Genomic DNA, 18,070 nt, shown 5'->3' on the forward strand with positions numbered 1-18,070 from the left:
ATTTTTTTTTTTTTTCATGTTTTCTTCCCCTCCTGTTCTGGCTTTCAGCACTAAGCAAAATATTTGTTGACGCAGAGACAATGTAACACACATTTCTAATATAGAAAAAGACCTTTATTACACTTTGGCTTTATATTGAAAAGGCACGTTGAAAGCAGCAATACTTGTCTGAAGTCAACATACAGTAAGAAAGGGCAGAAATTGTTTTATGTTGCATTAAAAGCAATATCCATGGAAACAAAATGGTTTTAAAGCTAGCAAGTATATCTTAAATATCTCGTATAGGCATTAATACTTTGGTTCTGTTCAAAGACTTGCCTGCTGCTCTCTGAAGCAATTTATTACATATATTTACATCAAAGGAAAAAGAATATTTTACTTTAATTCACATCTCATTTACTGTGGACAAGAAAGACTTTCATTGCTTATTAGCTTGATAGCACCAGTAAAAAATAACTACATTTTCAAAATAACTACAGGTCCGAAGTACATTTTAGACCAAATATGTCCTGGTTGTGCATTAAGTAAAACTATACATTAAAATTCTTTCCGGGTCCATATTTTAAGCCAAACCAAACTTTCTGCACTTTGTTCTCCAACAATGCTGACATGATCAGGCTATCATACTGAACCCTACTGGAATTGTAATTCTTTAGACCCCGTCATAAATGGAAAGTTTGTTTGTACAACGTGATGCTTGTAAAGAGGCTTCTCTTTCAGAAACTATCTTTATTCGCGTGCGAGTTCATCCACTACAGAGCCTTTAGACGAGTCCCATGATGCGAGCCACCCACCAGCTGCATGGCATGATGAGACGGCACACTTGTCTACAGCCTCTGAAATGGTAAGGATATGGTTCGTAGCCACCCAGGGGCTCGCAGACGCGCATGCAGTGTGTGTAGCTACGGCGGCACTCGGCGCAGCACACTCCTGTGTGGTCCAGCATCGTGTCAACCGTCATGGGGCCGTCCTCCCCCTCTCCACGGCGCTGCTGTTGAGCCAAACACAATGGATCAAGATCCATGTTTATTGTTCCATTATCATGGGTTGTCAAATTTTTAAACTTTAATCAAATTCATCAAAAGAAAACCAGTGCCACCTGTGCTAAAGTCTTACCCCTAACCAATAATGTTTACTTTTGAAACGGTACCATTTCTGATGACTGGTGTTTCAATATGGCCCATCATATATGAAAAGTTTATAAGTGTGTGAGCATGTGCCTGGCAATGAGTTGGCATGCTCAATGTGACCCTACACAGAATGTATGGATGGTTTCTCCTTTGCTGCTATAGAAACCTTCAAACAGGATTTTGTAATGTTGGATGGATTTCAGCTCATTCACCGACAAAAGCATTTCTCATGTTAGGAAAGATGATCTTCCATGTAGTCAGTGCTCTCTGTTCAGGCCACTTGAGTTTCACACCGATTTTGTGAACTTTAACGGGGGTCTCTTTGTGCATAGGGGTATAGTCATGCAATGCAGAGCATTTTAATGCTACAGCATAAAAAGAAGTGTACTCTTCAAATTCTGTGATGAATGTTTGGGGAAGGCCATAGCATCACACAGTCACTGCAAATCTGTCCTGCAAAATCTCATGTTTCACCACATTCCCAATGGAGCTCTATTGAAATGAGATCTGGTGACTCAGAAGGCCACTTGAGTACAGTGAACTCATTGTTGTGTTCAAGAAAACAGTTTGAGATGGTTTTAGCTTGGTGACATGTTATCCTGTTGGTCGTAAAGGGATGGACCTTGTCAGCAACAAGCGTAGGATGTGGCATTTAAAAGATTCTAACTGGTACTAAGGAGCCGAAAGTGTGCCAAGAAAATATCCCCACTCCATTAAACCACCACCACTAGCCTGGAGTGTTGATACAAGGCAGGATGGGTTTACAATTTCATGTTGTTTATGCCAAATTCTAAACCTACCATCTTAATATTGCAACAGAAATTGAGACTCGTCTGTCCAGGCAATCTGCTATTGTCAAATTTTGGTGAGCCCATGGGAATTCCATCCATCCATCCATCCATCCATCTAGGAACCTCTGTAGTCCAACCAGGAACCATGGAGGCCAATGGTGACCATTGTATTTATTCCCATTTTGTGCGAGCGTTATAGGACAACATTCACACACTATGGGGAATTTGGGTACGCTAGTTAGCCTAATATGCATGTTTTTGGACTGTGGGAGAAAACCCACCAAGCAAGGGGAGAACATGCAGACTCCATGCACACAAACCCCACGTGAGAATTGAGTCCAGGACCTCGACAGTGCTAACCACTAAGCCACCATGCTGTTCCTAACTGACAGGAGTGGCATCTGTTATTGTCTTCTGCTGCTGCAGCATATTTGCCTAAGGTTCAATGTGTTATGCATTCAGAGATGCTCTTTGACATACCTCGTTTGTAATGAGATATGATTTGAGTTACTGTTGCCTTCCTATCAGCTCGATCCGGTATGACCATTCTCCACCGACCTTTGGCATCAACGAGACCTTTTGTTTTCCCAGAGAACCGACGCTCACTGGATATTTTCTCTTTTTCAGACTATTCTCTGTAAACCATGGTGGTGGATGAAAATCCTAGTAGATTTAAAAAATACTCAGTACTCAGACCAGCTCGTCTGGCATAGACAACTATGCACTGCTCACACCGACTTACGTCAACTTTCTTCCCCATTCTGATGCTCAGTTTGAATTTCAGCAGATCGTCTTTACCGGCAAAATGCATTGAGTTGATGCCGTGTGACTAGGTGTTTAGATAACCAAGCAGTTGAACAGCTGTACGTGATAAAGTGGACAATTAATAGATATATCGTGTTTGTTTTTCTCCGAAAACATAACTATGGGCCAAAAATTATGCAAAAAATGGTATGTTTGGTGGTTCACAATTGATGTAGACAAGTATCGACTGGCGAGCTCTAAACTGACAGTCCTGAAATATTGCTGTGCAGCAATCTGGCCCCAAGGGTCAGAGTGAATACAATTGGATATTCACTTTTTATTGAAATTACTGCCATGTTAAGTATGGCTGCAGGCGGTACAGCTACTGTTACATTAAAGCTGTCATTCATACAGGGGTCGCTTTTTGAAATCCAATGTGACTTCTGCATGATAATTCAGTTTTACATTTCTCCCGCGCTCCCTTCTCCCTCTGGTTCATCTGGTACCAATACAACTGTCATGAGGAAAAGTTACATGAGGAAGAACTTTCCTAACCAAACGACACTCACATGGTAAGGGTTGTTAGGGTTGAATGGAGCGGTGTCATCTTTGTCTTCCGGAGCCTGTCGTCTCGCTCTTGGTACTGGTTTCTTCTGCTCTGCTGCAATAGACAGTCGACATGGTTATGCCAAACAGCAATAATAATAATAATAATAATAATTCTTTAAATGTACAGTTAAGATTTTCTGTTCATTTATGGGTCATGTTGAATTGGGTTGTGATGATATCCTGGTATATCATCATAACTATAATATGGACTATTATACCATAATATGATATGGACTATTATATAATATGGACTATTATACCAATGACTGTTTATTTATGTTATTGATGTTGATTTGTGTCAGCATCAGAACCAATCATACTTTTTTTTGATAGGTTCTGTTCTATACTATAGTAACATCTTAAAAATGTTCTAGCACGTTTGTAGCCAAATAATTTGCTACTTGACCTGCCACTGCAATGGTTTTAATGTCATCATTTTTCTACATTATGTGAAATAATAGCACAATATACCAGCAGCGTCGCATGATTAATGACCTGTTGTCAATTATGCCTCATGCTGCTGACTAATGGGACTGTTGTCTTGTAATTTGTTTGATCTTATAGTTTCTCACCTCCCGTCCAGAGTTCTGCCATGTGTTCTACAGAAAGTCTCTGAGCAAAACATGGGTTATGGTGCCTTCAATCATTTATTTTAGAAATAGCATAGCCCTTTAACCTCATGGTTGTGGTTTATTTCATACCCTGAAACAGACATGTGATGGTATGACAGTACACCATTACAATGAAAGCTTAAGTAATGTAGTAATGCAGAACTCGTATATCATCAAAAACACCCTTAAAGGTCTCATATATTACTATTTCTTTACTAAGTTTAATTGTAAAGTATATTTATATACCTCATTTTATAACTCCCTTCGTTATACTCCTCTTACAAATGCACCATTTCAGGGGCTAAGAACCTCAGAGCTGAGCAACAAGTCGGGGGGCGGGACTATTCTTATATGAGGTCACATTAGGGGGAAATATGATTGAAATCCGGCCAAAACAACAATTGAAAACTGACAAAAAGACAGTTTTTTTTTTTACCTGCACACTTGAGACCCATGTGTAAAAATGACTAAAAAGTGATTTTTTTTTTTATCATAGGGCTCCTTTAAGAATTGCTCGAAATGAGTCAAAGCACTCCCTGAGGAACCTTTACTTTTATAGTACCTGTACCACTCTCGTTAAACTTGAAAATATGCCAAGATACAGTGAGGACTGACAAACAAGGATTAGCAATAAGAAGCTGTTCTACTGTTTGGGTAGGTAGGACGCAGCCAGAAGATGGGCACGTCTTTGCAGAGGTCCAGGATTTTGTCGCTGAGGAAGTCGTTGTCATTCAGAGGCTGATCGGCTGCGACCCAGATGAGAGAGTCTTCTTCGAACCTGGCAGGCATGACCTCTTCCTCCTGTGGGCATCCAAATATACATGCGATTAATTATACCTTTGAGTTTGCTGTTCATTAATGTGTCGAGCTAAACATGCTCTAACAAAACAGCCCAAGGCTTCATTAGTGTTCGGAGAATCTCATTTAGAATATCATAAACTCTCATGCTTTGTATTATGAACACATTGATGCCAATTCGAGTTCAATATCATTTTATTAAAAATTGCTCAAATGCTATTATACCGATATCTGATTAAATAATTCAGATCATCAAACTAATTTTAATTTTATACAAAGATAACCTGAGTAAATACAGTACAAAATGCAGTTTAAATGTTGATGTCATGTATTAAAGGTTAAAAGCTATCCAAACCTGCATGGCCTTATGTGAAAAAGTAATTGCCCCCTAAAACTAATAACATTTTTTTTCCACCATTGGTGACACCAACCACAATCAAGTATTTGCGATAATTGGAAATGGCACGGTGGTGTAAGGGTCAGCACTGTCGCCGTGTATCTCCAGGGCCCGGGTTTGATTCCCGTCAAGGCTCAATTCCTGTCTCTGTGTGAATGGAGTCTGCATGCTCTCCCTGTGCTTGATGGGTTTCCTCTGGGTACTCGGGTTTCCTCCCAAAGACCTACAGATTAGGCTAATTGGCTTTCCCAAACTGTCCATAGAGTATGTATGTGTGCATGCCCTGTGATGGATTGGCACCCTCTCCATTGTGTACCCTGCCTTGTGCCGATAGGCTCCAGGCCTCCCTGAATACAGGATAAAGCAGTATAGACGATGAGTGCGTGAGTGAGTGAGGGCAATCACCATTTCACATTGTTGTGGTGAATTCCGGTTCTCTCTTCTCTGCAGAATTGTTTTAATTTAGCCACATTGGTGGGTTTTCAAGCATGAACCGTCTGTTTAAGGTCATGCCACAGCATCTCAATCGAATTAAAGTCTAGACTTTGATTGGTCCACTCCAAAACCTTTTTTTATTTTTTCCGGAAATTGTATTATTTATTTTTCTTAGCTATTCAGAGGTGGACTTGCTGGTGTGTTTTGGATCATTGCGCTGCTGCAGAACCCAAGTGCGCTTGAGCTTGAGGTCAGAAACTGATGACCAGATATTCTCCTTCAGAAATGGTAGAGTGCAGAATTCATGGTTCCATCCTGGTCTTGAAGCTACAAAGTAGCCTCACCACCATGTTTGACTGTTGAGATGGAGTCTTTTTTATGAAATGCTGTTGGTTTTACAGCCGCTGTAATGGGAGACACATCTACCGAATAGTTCCAAATATTTGTCTCATTAGTCTTAGGGATAATCAGGATGTTTGTGCCAAATATGAGACAAGGGGGATTACTTTTTCACATAGGGCCAGGTAGGTTTGGACAGTTTCCCTTAATAAGTGAAATCATTATTTAAAAACTGAATTTTTCTAGTAATTTCTCTGTTTATTTTTGTATTATATTACAGTTTGTTTGATGATCCGAATCATTTAAGTGCAACAAATACAAAAAAAATACATTTACAGCACTGTAATACTACATGACAAATACCTAGTGTGTTACAGCATCTTCTTACAGCAACTGTCTACTTTATTATCTTCAACTGGCCAGATTTGGTGAACTTGTGACCTATTGTGGCTTCATGTTTCTGTTCTTGGCTAAAAAAGAATGAGGTCTTCTCTTGTTCACTTCAAGGTTCATTGGTTTGTGCAATTTGAAATGCTTTCCTGCTCACCATGACTGTAAATAATGATTATTTGAACTGTTACTGACTTCCCGTCAGCTTAGACCAGTCTAACCATCCTCCTTTCACCTCCCAGGAGCACATATATTTGGAAATGTGACCATTGTCTAAACAGAGGAAACTAAACAGAGCTAAATAACATGTTTCCATGACATCTCTGATTGATTACCAATGAGTAGATCACGAGTGGTATCAGGTTCAATATCCACAGGCACCATAAAGCATGGCACCAATGCATCTTTAATCTGTTTTTACTTTTAAAGTGTGTGAAACCTTCCATCCCTTCAGCCTTCATAGGCAAAAAAAAAAAAAAAAAAGATATGTCAAGCATCATGTATAGTAACTCATAGCGGCACCCAGTCTCTCATTCATTTCACTGACTGTGTCCCAACCATTTCATACTTTTCTCCCAGCCGCACATACAACGCCGTAAGATGCTGCAAAGCCTCACATTTGACAGGACCACCCTTATCAGTGCAGCCCAGCAAGCACGTTGTAAAACACATACGCCGCATGAATATTCAAGTGGCCATTTGCATTAAATCATTTAAAGATGGATGCGTGCTTGAAAAAGAATAGAGCAACTTCACAGTCACGGCTGTTTCCAGAGTATCGTCTTTAAATTCACAATGCGAAATGAATGCTGCAGCTGTGAGGTGAAGGGGCATCGGAGCTCTAATTTGGAGCCCAGTCTTGGCAGCGCTCCTAAAAAACGAGCCGCCAGCAGCTTTTTAGGGGTCTCCCGAGTTGTGGACTTGTTCGTGTTTAAAAAAAACTGGATGGAAGTACCTCAGGCAGAATTACTAACTGCCGATCCTGTGTTGGCTCTGCCAAAAGGAATGGCTGTGTGTGTGTACTCAATCACTTCAATTTCTTACCCAAAAAACAATAACATATGAAACCAGGGAGCAACAAGAAATCCAAATCTATTGAGGGTTCAGTAAATTCTGTGGGTGTTGAATATGTTTTATCGCCTATCCAAAAATGATTAAGATATTCCTTTATCCTTATAAGACTTCGCCATTATCCTTAAGGCATGGAATTTAGAAGTGTTTACATTCATCTTGTTAAACAAAGGTTTCTGCACAAACATACAAATATGGACGTTTGATCCCATAATGGCATTTTTTGTTGTTGTTGTGAATTTGTATTGTATCATCTTTATCAATTAGATACAAAAGCAGATCTTTGACAACAGCATGCCAGTTAATAAAGCGATACAGATGGGAGAAAATCTAGTTGTAAAAATTGATGGCTCAACTTACCAAGACATCTGTCAGGAACTCCTTGTTCAGAGATTCCAAGTCTGGAAGGTGACCTTTGGCCTCACTCTTGATGTAGCATTTCTCTCCACCAGCAAACCGAATACCAGTAATTCCCTGGGAACAAAAGACACTTGTTAAGTTATGGCATCTAAGAAAACATAATGTATTTCGACAAAATATTTATATTCCAACCCAATCTTCGTATGGATTTTATAGCGTCAGCGGCTACTAATTTAGACAGTTTAACCGTATTCGTAATCCATTTATTGTTGCATTTTATAGTCCTACACCCCAGAATTGAAATGGACATAACTGGAATTATGTGGCATGAGTCTACAAAAAAAAATATCCTAACACTAAAGTGGGGCATGATAAAGATCAAAGATCATCAAAAACAAATCCAGGACTGATGTATGAGACTTGAATCGAAATATCTTTATGAGCGTTATTTAATTCATTATTTAAACATAAAAGGACTTGGGAAATGATTGACTCTACCTAGTGTTTTAGGTACAGAAACAACTAAAAGGCAAGGGTAACATTTAAGATGGTTCTACCACCACCATGCTTCTCCATAGCGACTGTGTTCTCAGTGTGATTAGCAATGCTTTATAAAAGTCATTGTAATTAATTTAATTATAACATGTTGTTATTCATTATTATTAATGTAATAATAAAATAAAAAAGTGTTACGTATAGTTTAATGTGTTCTTACAATTTGAAAATCATGGACTTCAACTGCTTCATCATTTTTGCTTCCTGTTGTGAACCTTTCCAAGTTGTTCAGTGGATCGATCTCCATGGAGCCCGCCTCCACTTTACCATCAATGCTCATGCTATAGTGGACACTGTACACCTGTAAGAGACAAATTAATAATAAATTAAAATTCAATTTAATTTATTTTTCCCCTTTTTTTTTTACAACCTATGTGCAACTAAAACATTAATAATTCATACCTACCACTCTTAGAAAACTGTTGTTTTGCCTGAAGTAGCCATTTTTTAAATCTTACCTTGAAATTTTTATGTTTTTTTTAGCTTTATTGTATAAATGCATTTAACATCTCATGCTTGAAACAAAGAAGTAAAAAGTCAAGCACATTCTCTTGTTTATTTTCAATTATATTTTAATACAGTATGTAAATAATGTATTCAATTTCATATAAGAAAAAAAATCATATTGCTTACTTAAAAGCAAAATCCAGACAATGTTAGTAGAGAAATCTGTTGTGCGCGAAGGTTTCCTGAGATAAAGTAGTTTTTTAATGGTTACATGCATTTTTTAACAGTAAACAAAAGCAAGACAAATCAACAAAGGTTGATGAGCAAATTACGGTTGTTAACTTTGTTTCACTTATCTATTAATTAATTGAAATTTTGTGTATGTATTATTACAGCTACCGATCTTTAGATCACTTCAATTTTCCTCACGTCATTTTCACCGAAAACAAAAAAACATATTAAACAGGGGACCAACAAAAAAAATCCAAATTTGTTAAGAGTTCAATAAATTCTTTTGTTGGTGGATATTTTTCATCTGCTATCGTTGTGAACTACCAAAGCTATGTTTTTAGAATTTATTTTTTCTAAATGAAGCCTAACCCATGTTTCCTCCTACTTGGCAGGGTGGGCTTGTGGGTTATTGCAATGTATGGAGGCAGTCACATAAAGGGGTCTTTTCACATTAACCATCAGATTTATAGCAAGAAATGCAGACGGCTGCTACTTAGACGAAACTTGGTGCCAACAAAATGATCACTGAATCACGCCATTATTTATTGGCATGGATCCAACATGGAAAACTGCTAAAAAGCTATCATCTGGTCAACATCCTTAAGCCATAAAGCAACTCCGAATCCATATTTTCCTATTAAAATATTAGCAGAAAGCAAACCTAAACCACAAGCTTCGTTGTGGAGCCGAGCTACAAAAATATTAGTCTAGCTGCTGGTAAATGAAACTCCCCTACAGTGTTGAATTAGGGCCACGTTGGTTGGGCTATGTATATCTAGACGTACACAAATGAACACTGTTTGAGTGAAGTAAACAGTGTGGAGATTTTGAAGATTTTTAGATAAATACGCCTATGTCATATTTACTTAAGCTGTAGTCATTAAAAATGTTAAACCTCAGCAGTAACATAAACTTAGCAACTTTTAAAAATGCTTTAAACTCACTCAGCCCACTCAGCACAAATGTCATGACATACAGTATATCCCTGAAAACTTGTTTCTGGAGGTGAACGTCAAGTGTTTTCAGTTTCTTCTACGAATCCACTTAGAGTTTATTGCAGAGAAATTGTCAAAATGTTGATAACTGGTCTTATAGTATCTATCTATCTATCTATCTATCTATCTATCTATATAAAATGTGCTATTTAATGATCTACCATATATATATATATATATATATATATATATATATAGAGAGAGAGAGAGAGAGAGAGAGAGAGAAGAACCTCTGTAGTCCAAACCAACAAGGGGCTATGGAGGCCAATGGTGAACCATTGTATTTATTCCTATTTTACGACCGTGGTAGGACCTCCAGTCAACATTCACACACTGCGGCTAATTTAGGAACGGTATTTACCCTAATCTGCATTTCTTTGGACTGTGGAAGAAAACCAGAGTACCCGGAAAAAAAAAAACACCAAGCATGGGGAGAACATGCAAACTCCATGCAATCAGACCTCAAGGCTGGAATTGAACCCGCACCCTGGAGGTGCAAGGAAGGCGACAGTGGTACAAACACCATAAATATTATAAATGCACATTTTGATGAAGCCTAAAAAAATTCTAATACAAAACTCCTTCATCAGCAATCCACTAACAAAGACTGGTCTCTGTTTTGTAATCACCAGTCTGTAGTATTTTTCCATCTACAAGTTTAACTACATGAACTTTAACTACCTAAACTTCATTTAAAAACACTAAGAGCTGATTTGACATTAAGAGTCGATGCAAAACTTTAAGAGTTCAGCACCAAGTGTGTTCAATCCTGTAAGTAAATTTAACAACGAGTTTCTAGGTGTTAACGTTACTTAGTGACCTTTTGTTTTACGCGGATGCTTTAAGCCTAAGGTGAACCCTGCAGCTTGTAAATATTCTCCACCTCTCGGACCCTGCGCATCGGCTAGACCACCTTGCACTGATATTCAGCCAAACAACAAATGATTCACATATTAAACTCTATAGTTCGCATGAAGAAAAAAAAAATGAGACAGGTAAAGGATGAGATGAGAAACGGAATCCACTATCTTACGAGCTTGTCGTTGTTGTTCCAGAAGTAAAAGGCACCCACGGCTCCGAGCAGCAGGAGCGCGGCCCCGATGCTCAGCGCGCCCACGGCGATCTTAAGCGCGCGCACGGAGCTCGAGGGCTTCACGGCGACAGCGTACGTCTGCAACACCATCCAACATTTATAAACCGTCCTCTGGCGTTCCAGGCATTCAAATGTTTTAACAGTAGACATATACATGAATTACATATACATATCATGAAGTCGACTATGAATGCGCAGTGAAGCAACCTTGGCTCAAACATAAAGACTTTAACTCAAGTGTTATTTCTAGTCTAAAAAGCTGTTTATATATTTGCAATTTACAAAAAAAAAAAATGCATACATGCTTGTAGTGATTTTTTGTTTGTTTGTTGTTTTAAAGTGATTATTGCATGTAGATGACTTACAGGAGGCATGAATTGTTGTAAATCCTCAGGTCCGGCTAAAGCAATAGGGATTTTCTCAGAGGTCTCCTCCATGGCTGGTTGTAGACTTCTGTCACAGTGTTCACTTTTTGCAGACAGGGGAGAAGGGGAGAAGTTAGGAATGGGGTTTGTGACGTGAGGATGTAAGATTGCGCATGCTTGGGAAGGCCCTCTTGCATGACTTTGTGGCATGTTTAAAAGCAGTGTAAAAAAGGGGGTTTGGTTTTTTTCTTTGTAGCAGCCTAAGGGTCAGTCATGAAAGTAAATAATTCGCTTTGATTTAATTGGTTTAATTTGATTATAATTTATGTTTGGGGATTTTTATGTTATAGATGTACTTATTCAGTACATACACCAATCAGCCATAACATTATGATCACCTGCCTAATATTGACAAGGTCCACCATTTGCCTCCATAACAGTAATGCACTGTATGCTCTGACACTTTTCTATCAGAACCAGCATTAACTTTTTCATCAATATCATCTACACTAGCTCTTCTATTGGATCGGACTACATGGACCAGCCTTCACTCTCCACGTGCATCTGTGAGCCTTGGCCACCCGCCCTGTCAGCCAGTTCACCGGATTTCCCTCTTTGGATCACTTTTGGTATGTCCTGACCATTACAAACCAGGAACGTCTCACAAGAGCTGCAGTTTTGGAGTTGTTCTGATCCTTACACTCAAATCCTTATGCTTGCCCATTTTTTCTGCTTCTAACACATCAATTTCAAGAAAAAAGGTCACTTGCTGACTAATGTTTCCCATCTACTTCCAGCCAGCATTTTAAGGAGACATTGAAAATTAAGCTCCTGTGAGAAGAAGAAATTGTGAGTAATTGTAATAACTAGACTACTGGGTCAACTCCAAAATTGCAGCTCTTGTGAAGTGTTCCCAATCTGTAGTTACTCCCAGACTCCAATAGAAAGGTATCAGAATGCATAGGTTATTACAGTTTTAGTTGGAAAAGGGGGACCTACTCAATATGTGGGTATTTTGAATGTTATGGCTGATCAGTGTACTTCTCTAACAGACTAAAAGGAAAAGGTTTCACTGTAAATATTGTGTTACATAAGTGTAGGCACTTTTAATAGTTGCATTGATATAACAATCTGAAAGACCTTTAAAATATTCTAGTAAACCTTTGTGGTTTTTTTTTTCTTTTTGTGAGTGAGGAATATAATTTTAATGCATGTTTGCTTTTTTAGTTAATGGACTCACTCCATGAAATTACAATTGCTCCATGTTATGTATTAACTGAATTAACATAACCTCAGAATACAGTAGTGAATTATCTCATCCAGTAAAGAATGAACTCGCATTGTTCTTTCTTGTCTAGTAGGATAGGTTTAAACCCTGTGTCATGGTCGAAGGCAACATTGCTGTGTGCATGCAAAAACTGAGATGACATTCTCATGTGGGCATATCCAGTAGCTGTGATCATAACAATCTGGCAGATTTTCTTATATTTAAGTATGCAAATGAAGGTTAGGGACAATTTGACTAATATGTCCTTCAAGCATGCACAGATGTCCAAGGTCAAACAAGGCATCAAAAATGTTTAACGTCTTATCACAACAGAAAGAGAGAGAGAGAGAGAGAGAGAGACAGTAGAGACTAATTAATTTGCTTACCTAGTGAAACCTTACTGACCTTACCTTGGTGACATTTACATTACTGAAAATAGAATGGTCTGTGTGCTATGAAGATGATTTCAGCCTCTGTTTCCAGCATGAACCGCTCAAAGCATGCAAACAGCGCCACCCTCTGTCCCTAAACATATTTATCAGAATTCAAAAATGATTTCATCTCAGTGAGGCTGAAAAGGGACGCAGGAAAATCGATTTTCAATGTTTATTTTTTTACAACACAGCGAGAGAAATAAATCAAAAAGTCACATCTCACATTCAGTGTTTGCACATTTATCAACTTGATAGTTTTCCAACCATGAAAAGGTTTTTCTTTTTTTAAATAAATGACATGCTTTTAATATAAAGGATATAATCTCAATAACCAGTTTTACTTATCAATAATATAAAAATAGACTCTGTATTTACAAACTTGCATAATATTTACATGATTTCGCACAATATCAGGTGATTGCTTAACATTGTCATTAAATTAAGACAAACACTTTTTTTCTTAAATTAGGCAAATATTTATGCTTATACATTTTTCATCTGGCCATATAGATTAGTTTGTTTTTTTTGCAGAAGATCTTATTTAGGATCCCTTACACTTCATTTGTGGAAGTGGAACAGCGTGCTGTTGTGGGAGAATATACTGGGATGGTGACATCATTGATATCTTGCACCCTGCTCGGCTGGGGTGGGGGAACAATGACATACTCCTGGTGTAGCACTCTTTCATAAACACTCTGCAAACCCACTGTTTTGGGGATGTGTGCTTGATAATAGTTCTCTCTTCTGAGGGTGTCCCTTGGAAGCGAGCCTGCCTTAGCAAATGTAGACAGATGCTGTCTGGAATTGCTGTTCATCCTGGCGGCATTTGGACTCCAGCAGCGGTCTGAATGGCCGAGAATCCTGCACTCGCTTGTGCATGCCCACAGAGCTGGAAAGAACAGGACAAAAAGCATGGTTAGCACTTACTTCACAATTCATTTTATCCGTTTAGCAAAAGATTTTCAATCCAGTCCATGGGACATCTCACCCATAATTCTCTTTCTATACCCTGACACAAATCTGAGCCAGATGAAAGTGGCTTACCTGGCTAAGATCTTTCATGTGTGGAAAATATTGATATGGATAGAGCTGCTTGAGGACTGGATTTATCAAAATACTATACAATAACAAGCAAATTTACCATCTTGGGCATTGTGTTGGTGTCCGTCCTTCTTCAGGCCATCTCCACTTATGTCTGAATCACTGTCATTGAAGTCACTGTCCCCTTTGCCACTGTCCTTCCCACTAAACTGAGGATCTCGTGCTGAAATTGTTGTGTATGAGTTGCCCTTCCATATTGTAATCGGTCTTACAGCTTCTTTGCCATAACCAGGCAGTGTTAAATATCCCTGTTGGAACAACAACAAAAAAAAAACACACAATCAGCATCAAGTAAGAAACAAAGCACGGGTGCATAAATATATATATATATTTTTTTAGTTTTTGCTTTGCACAGTTACCAAACACAACACCTGATTCAAGTCAATAGTTGAGTCAAGGCAGACAAAAGAGTGCTACACTCAAGATTATAACAAAGGATGTATTAAAAAGGAAAGCTTACGTCTAATTTCGCTCCGGAGCTTTTGTCCTCGGTCTCGTACGCGGGTTCGATTCCGTCTTCAGAGCTGCAGCACTCATCATTGCTCACTTGAACGGATCCGGTAAAAGCGGGTTTGTTTGTGTAGGGCTGTGCATCAAACACGTTTTCATTGTGAACTGGAATCAGCGGGTCGCTGTTATTCTTCTCTACGTGCAGATTCACGTCCTCTTCCTTCTCATCTTCGAATCCGTCATGCCTCTTGTCTAGTTTGCGCTTATTGCAAGTGGTCGCTATTAAAATGATGGCTAAGAGCAAAAGCGTGCAGCTTCCAGCCAGAACCACGATGATGACCACTGACAGATCCCAGTCGTGCCCTTCGTCGGCGCTGCCGGCGTTTCTGTACAGGTTACGGTCACCTTTCGGAGCGCCGGCGATTACCTTGAAACGGATAACGGCTGTAGAAGTGAGAGAGGGTCTGCCGTGGTCGCTCACTGTCACCGTGGCTTTAAACGTCTCGCCCACGTCGTAGGCACCTTCGTGGGTCACGTAGATCTCCCCGCTGACTTTGTTGATAGAAAGCGCGCCTGCTTCGGACGAGGTCATCTGGAAGGAGAGCTCTGCGTTAATGCCCTCGTCGGCGTCTCTCGCCTTGATCTGCGTGATAACGTACCCCGACGGGGCGTCTTTAGGCAAGAGGACGTCCACAGAGCCGTTACTGAGCGCCGGATGGACGATAACGGGAGCGTTGTCGTTCTGATCGACTATTTTCAGGTTGATGGTGGCGGTGCCGTGCAGCTGAGGCGCGCCGCCGTCACTCGCATGAACGCGCAGCTCGAGATGCTTGAGAACTTCGTAATTGAAACTTCTCAGCGCGTAAAGAGAGCCGGTGGCGGGGTCCAGAGAGACAAATGTGGACACAGGCGAGCCCATCACGTAGGTTTCCGCGAGTTTATAACTCACTTTGCTGTTTTGTCCCGTGTCCGAGTCGCGCGCCACCACCGTGGTGATGTACGCGCCCGGTGCGTTGTTTTCCACGAGCGACACTTCATAGGCGGCTTTGCTGAATATGGGCGCGTTGTCGTTTTCATCAGTCAGTCTAACGGTGTACTGGGTGATCGTGCGAAACGGTGGAGACCCAAGATCTTCAGCCACCACTGTCAGATTATACTCGGGTATTTTTTCCCTGTCCAGAGGAGCTGTGGTGACGATCATGTAGCTGTCCTCGTACGCCTGCTGGAGTCGGAAGTGATCGTGTCCATAGAGGGTGCAGTGGACCTGACCGTTGACTCCTGAGTCCCGGTCCGAAGTACTGATAAGAGCCACGAAGGTGTCCTTGGCGGCTGCCTCGGTCACGTGCGCAACTCCCGCCGCCATGGACGTCATCGGCGTGATGGTGATCTCAGGTGCGTTGTCATTCACGTCCTGCACCTGCACGACTATTTTACAGATGGCCGGCGGACTCGGACTCGGACCCAGATCGGACGCCTGGACATCGAACTCGTACGTTGTCTTGCTCTCGTAATCCACCGGGCTCTCGAGTGTGATGCGCCCGGTTTTCCGATCTACGCGGAAAAGTTGCCTGATCTCCGAGGGCACTTGGTTACCGAGTCCGTACACCACTTCGCCGTTCAAACCTTCATCAGGATCCACTGCATTGAGATCCAAAAGCAGAAAGCCCACTGGAGCGTCCTCTGGTATTTCTACTGAAAAGTGGCTGCGCTCGAAAATGGGACTGTTGTCATTGTAGTCCTTCACCTTGACGTTGATCTTGGTGACGCCGGACCGGGGCGGATTTCCGCCGTCCGTCGCCACGAGCTCCAGCGCGTACGACGCCTGTGTCTCCCTGTCCAGCTCTTTCATTAGTACCAGCTCCGCATATTTAACCCCATCCGCTCTGCTCAGCACGTCAATTGTAAAGTGGCTATTGACTGAGATCTGGTAGCTTTGAATGTAGTTGGTACCCACGTCTTCATCCACAGCCACATCCAGGGGTATTCTGGTACCGGGTGCTGTGTTTTCTGAAATTTCCAGCGTAGACTCCTTTCTGGGAAACTCGGGCGCGTTGTCATTAATGTCCTTCACCTCCACTTCGACGTGAATCAATTTGAACTGTTCTTTAGAGAAACTCACAACATCGAAGGCAATAACACACTGAGGAGAGTGCTTGCAAATTCTCTCCCTGTCAATCTTCTCACCTACAGTCAGCTGCCCGTCGCTTTCTCTGAGCCGAACAAAAGATGCGTTGACCTGCTTCATCATCCTGAAATTTGTCTTGGAGCCCACGGACGGACTTAAGGACATGTCCTTGGCCAGGTTTCCAATAACGGTGCCCGGCGCATCCTCTTCGTACGTTTCATATTTCATGGTTCTTCCCGCTGCTCGCGCTGGCAACAGAGGCAATGACAGCAAGGTGAAAAAGAACATCCATCGGTGACCGCCTGCATTTCCTCCCATAGTGATTGATCTGCCACTCCACTTCTCTAAAATCTGATAAAACCACAAAACAAACACAAATTAAGTTTAAATTCTGTTCTATCGTCTTCACATTAGGTCCCCGAACTCAGAGAGGACAAAGAGTCTCTCCTGTGCGCGCTCCGCCACAGCGCCCGCTTTTAAAAAGCAACTCGAGAAAACTGCAGTGGCAGCCCCGTTTATAGACGCGCGCATGCAAATGAGATCCAGTGTGACCAATCCCAGCCTTGAATAGAGAAATGGGGACGTTTAAAAGACACCTAAGCCTGTTTCGAGTTTGCTTAAAAGCAGAGGAGTTGGCACAACAGTGCTTGAATTGCTATAGGATCCTTTTTTCTCTCTCTAGGTCGTCAAACACTTTCCTTTTTCTTTTTGGCCAAGTTACCAGAGTTCATCTGCGGGTTTGAATAAGGAGTCAACATATCTTGTTTCTTGTACATGAAACACGAAAACCTTGCATTTCTGCAGAACGCGTGTTACAGTGTGTGTTAGTGCTCAACTGTTACATGTTGGGTATGTTTTACGCAGCGGTTTAAAGTTGGACAAAGTCAGATTAAGTACCTTATAAAATGAATTTTTGCTATAAATCCTTGCTCACGAGATGTCGTGTGAGCCGAATGGTAATTCGCCCCTTGAAATCTCTGTACTTGTGCTCGTTTAGCATGCATGATGCATGTCACAGGCTGCGCGCCTCCTCCTTCCCTTACCCATTCTCCTGCTATGCCAGGTGAACAAAAAAACCCGTTACCAATAGGATTTAGGCCAAGCGCCCACGAGATTTAGAAAAATGTCTCTATAGTCAGATTATATCAAAGGCATATGAAGGCCTCGTTAACGCCGCAGATATAATGGCATGGCAGGGTTTCCCATTGGAGGCATTAGACATCCAGCAGCGCTTTCACACACACAGCCGCGCCTAAGTGGACCATAATGAAGCAGCTCTGCATGCGCGCCTTTGTGTCTGCCACGATCACCGATAGGGTATAAGTCTTTTCA

The 18,070-nt window shown here is 40.9% G+C and overlaps 2 protein-coding genes across 2 annotated transcripts; both read right to left on the reverse strand.

The window, feature by feature from the left end:
* Window positions 1-24: 24 nt before the first annotated feature.
* On the reverse strand, window positions 25-11,465 carry cnmd (chondromodulin). Its single transcript, XM_053476946.1, has 7 exons — window positions 11,362-11,465; window positions 10,937-11,074; window positions 8,391-8,531; window positions 7,676-7,789; window positions 4,533-4,686; window positions 3,235-3,326; window positions 25-991 (listed from the first exon to the last, which is right to left on the reverse strand). Exons 1-7 carry the CDS (start codon window positions 11,431-11,433, stop codon window positions 764-766), a joined length of 939 nt encoding a protein of 312 aa, XP_053332921.1. The 5' UTR covers window positions 11,434-11,465; the 3' UTR covers window positions 25-763.
* Window positions 11,466-13,220: 1,755 nt separating this feature from the next.
* si:ch211-199f5.1 (protocadherin-8) lies at window positions 13,221-17,195 on the reverse strand. Its single transcript, XM_053477269.1, has 3 exons — window positions 14,624-17,195; window positions 14,204-14,411; window positions 13,221-13,951 (listed from the first exon to the last, which is right to left on the reverse strand). The coding sequence occupies exons 1-3, from the start codon at window positions 17,054-17,056 to the stop codon at window positions 13,614-13,616; spliced, it is 2,979 nt and encodes a 992-aa protein (XP_053333244.1). The 5' UTR covers window positions 17,057-17,195; the 3' UTR covers window positions 13,221-13,613.
* Window positions 17,196-18,070: the final 875 nt, after the last annotated feature.

The sequence above is a fragment of the Clarias gariepinus genome, chromosome 18 (genome assembly GCF_024256425.1).
Source record: "Clarias gariepinus isolate MV-2021 ecotype Netherlands chromosome 18, CGAR_prim_01v2, whole genome shotgun sequence".
NCBI lineage: Eukaryota > Metazoa > Chordata > Actinopteri > Siluriformes > Clariidae > Clarias > Clarias gariepinus.

Excerpts from the sequence above, each read along its gene's own strand:
- cnmd (XM_053476946.1), bottom strand. The coding sequence starts at position 11,433 with ATGGAGGAGACCTCTGAGAAAATCCCTATTGCTTTAGCCGGACCTGAG. Across the intron at positions 11,075-11,361 it reads TACAACAATTCATGCCTCCT|ACGTACGCTGTCGCCGTGAA; the intron begins GTAAGTCATCTA and ends ATGGTGTTGCAG. Across the intron at positions 7,790-8,390 it reads AAGTCCATGATTTTCAAATT|GGAATTACTGGTATTCGGTT; the intron begins GTAAGAACACAT and ends TTTTGTTCCCAG.
- si:ch211-199f5.1 (XM_053477269.1), bottom strand. The coding sequence starts at position 17,056 with ATGGGAGGAAATGCAGGCGGTCACCGATGGATGTTCTTTTTCACCTTG. Across the intron at positions 14,412-14,623 it reads GCTCCGGAGCGAAATTAGAC|GGATATTTAACACTGCCTGG; the intron begins GTAAGCTTTCCT and ends TTGTTCCAACAG. Across the intron at positions 13,952-14,203 it reads CCAACACAATGCCCAAGATG|CTCTGTGGGCATGCACAAGC; the intron begins GTAAATTTGCTT and ends TGTTCTTTCCAG.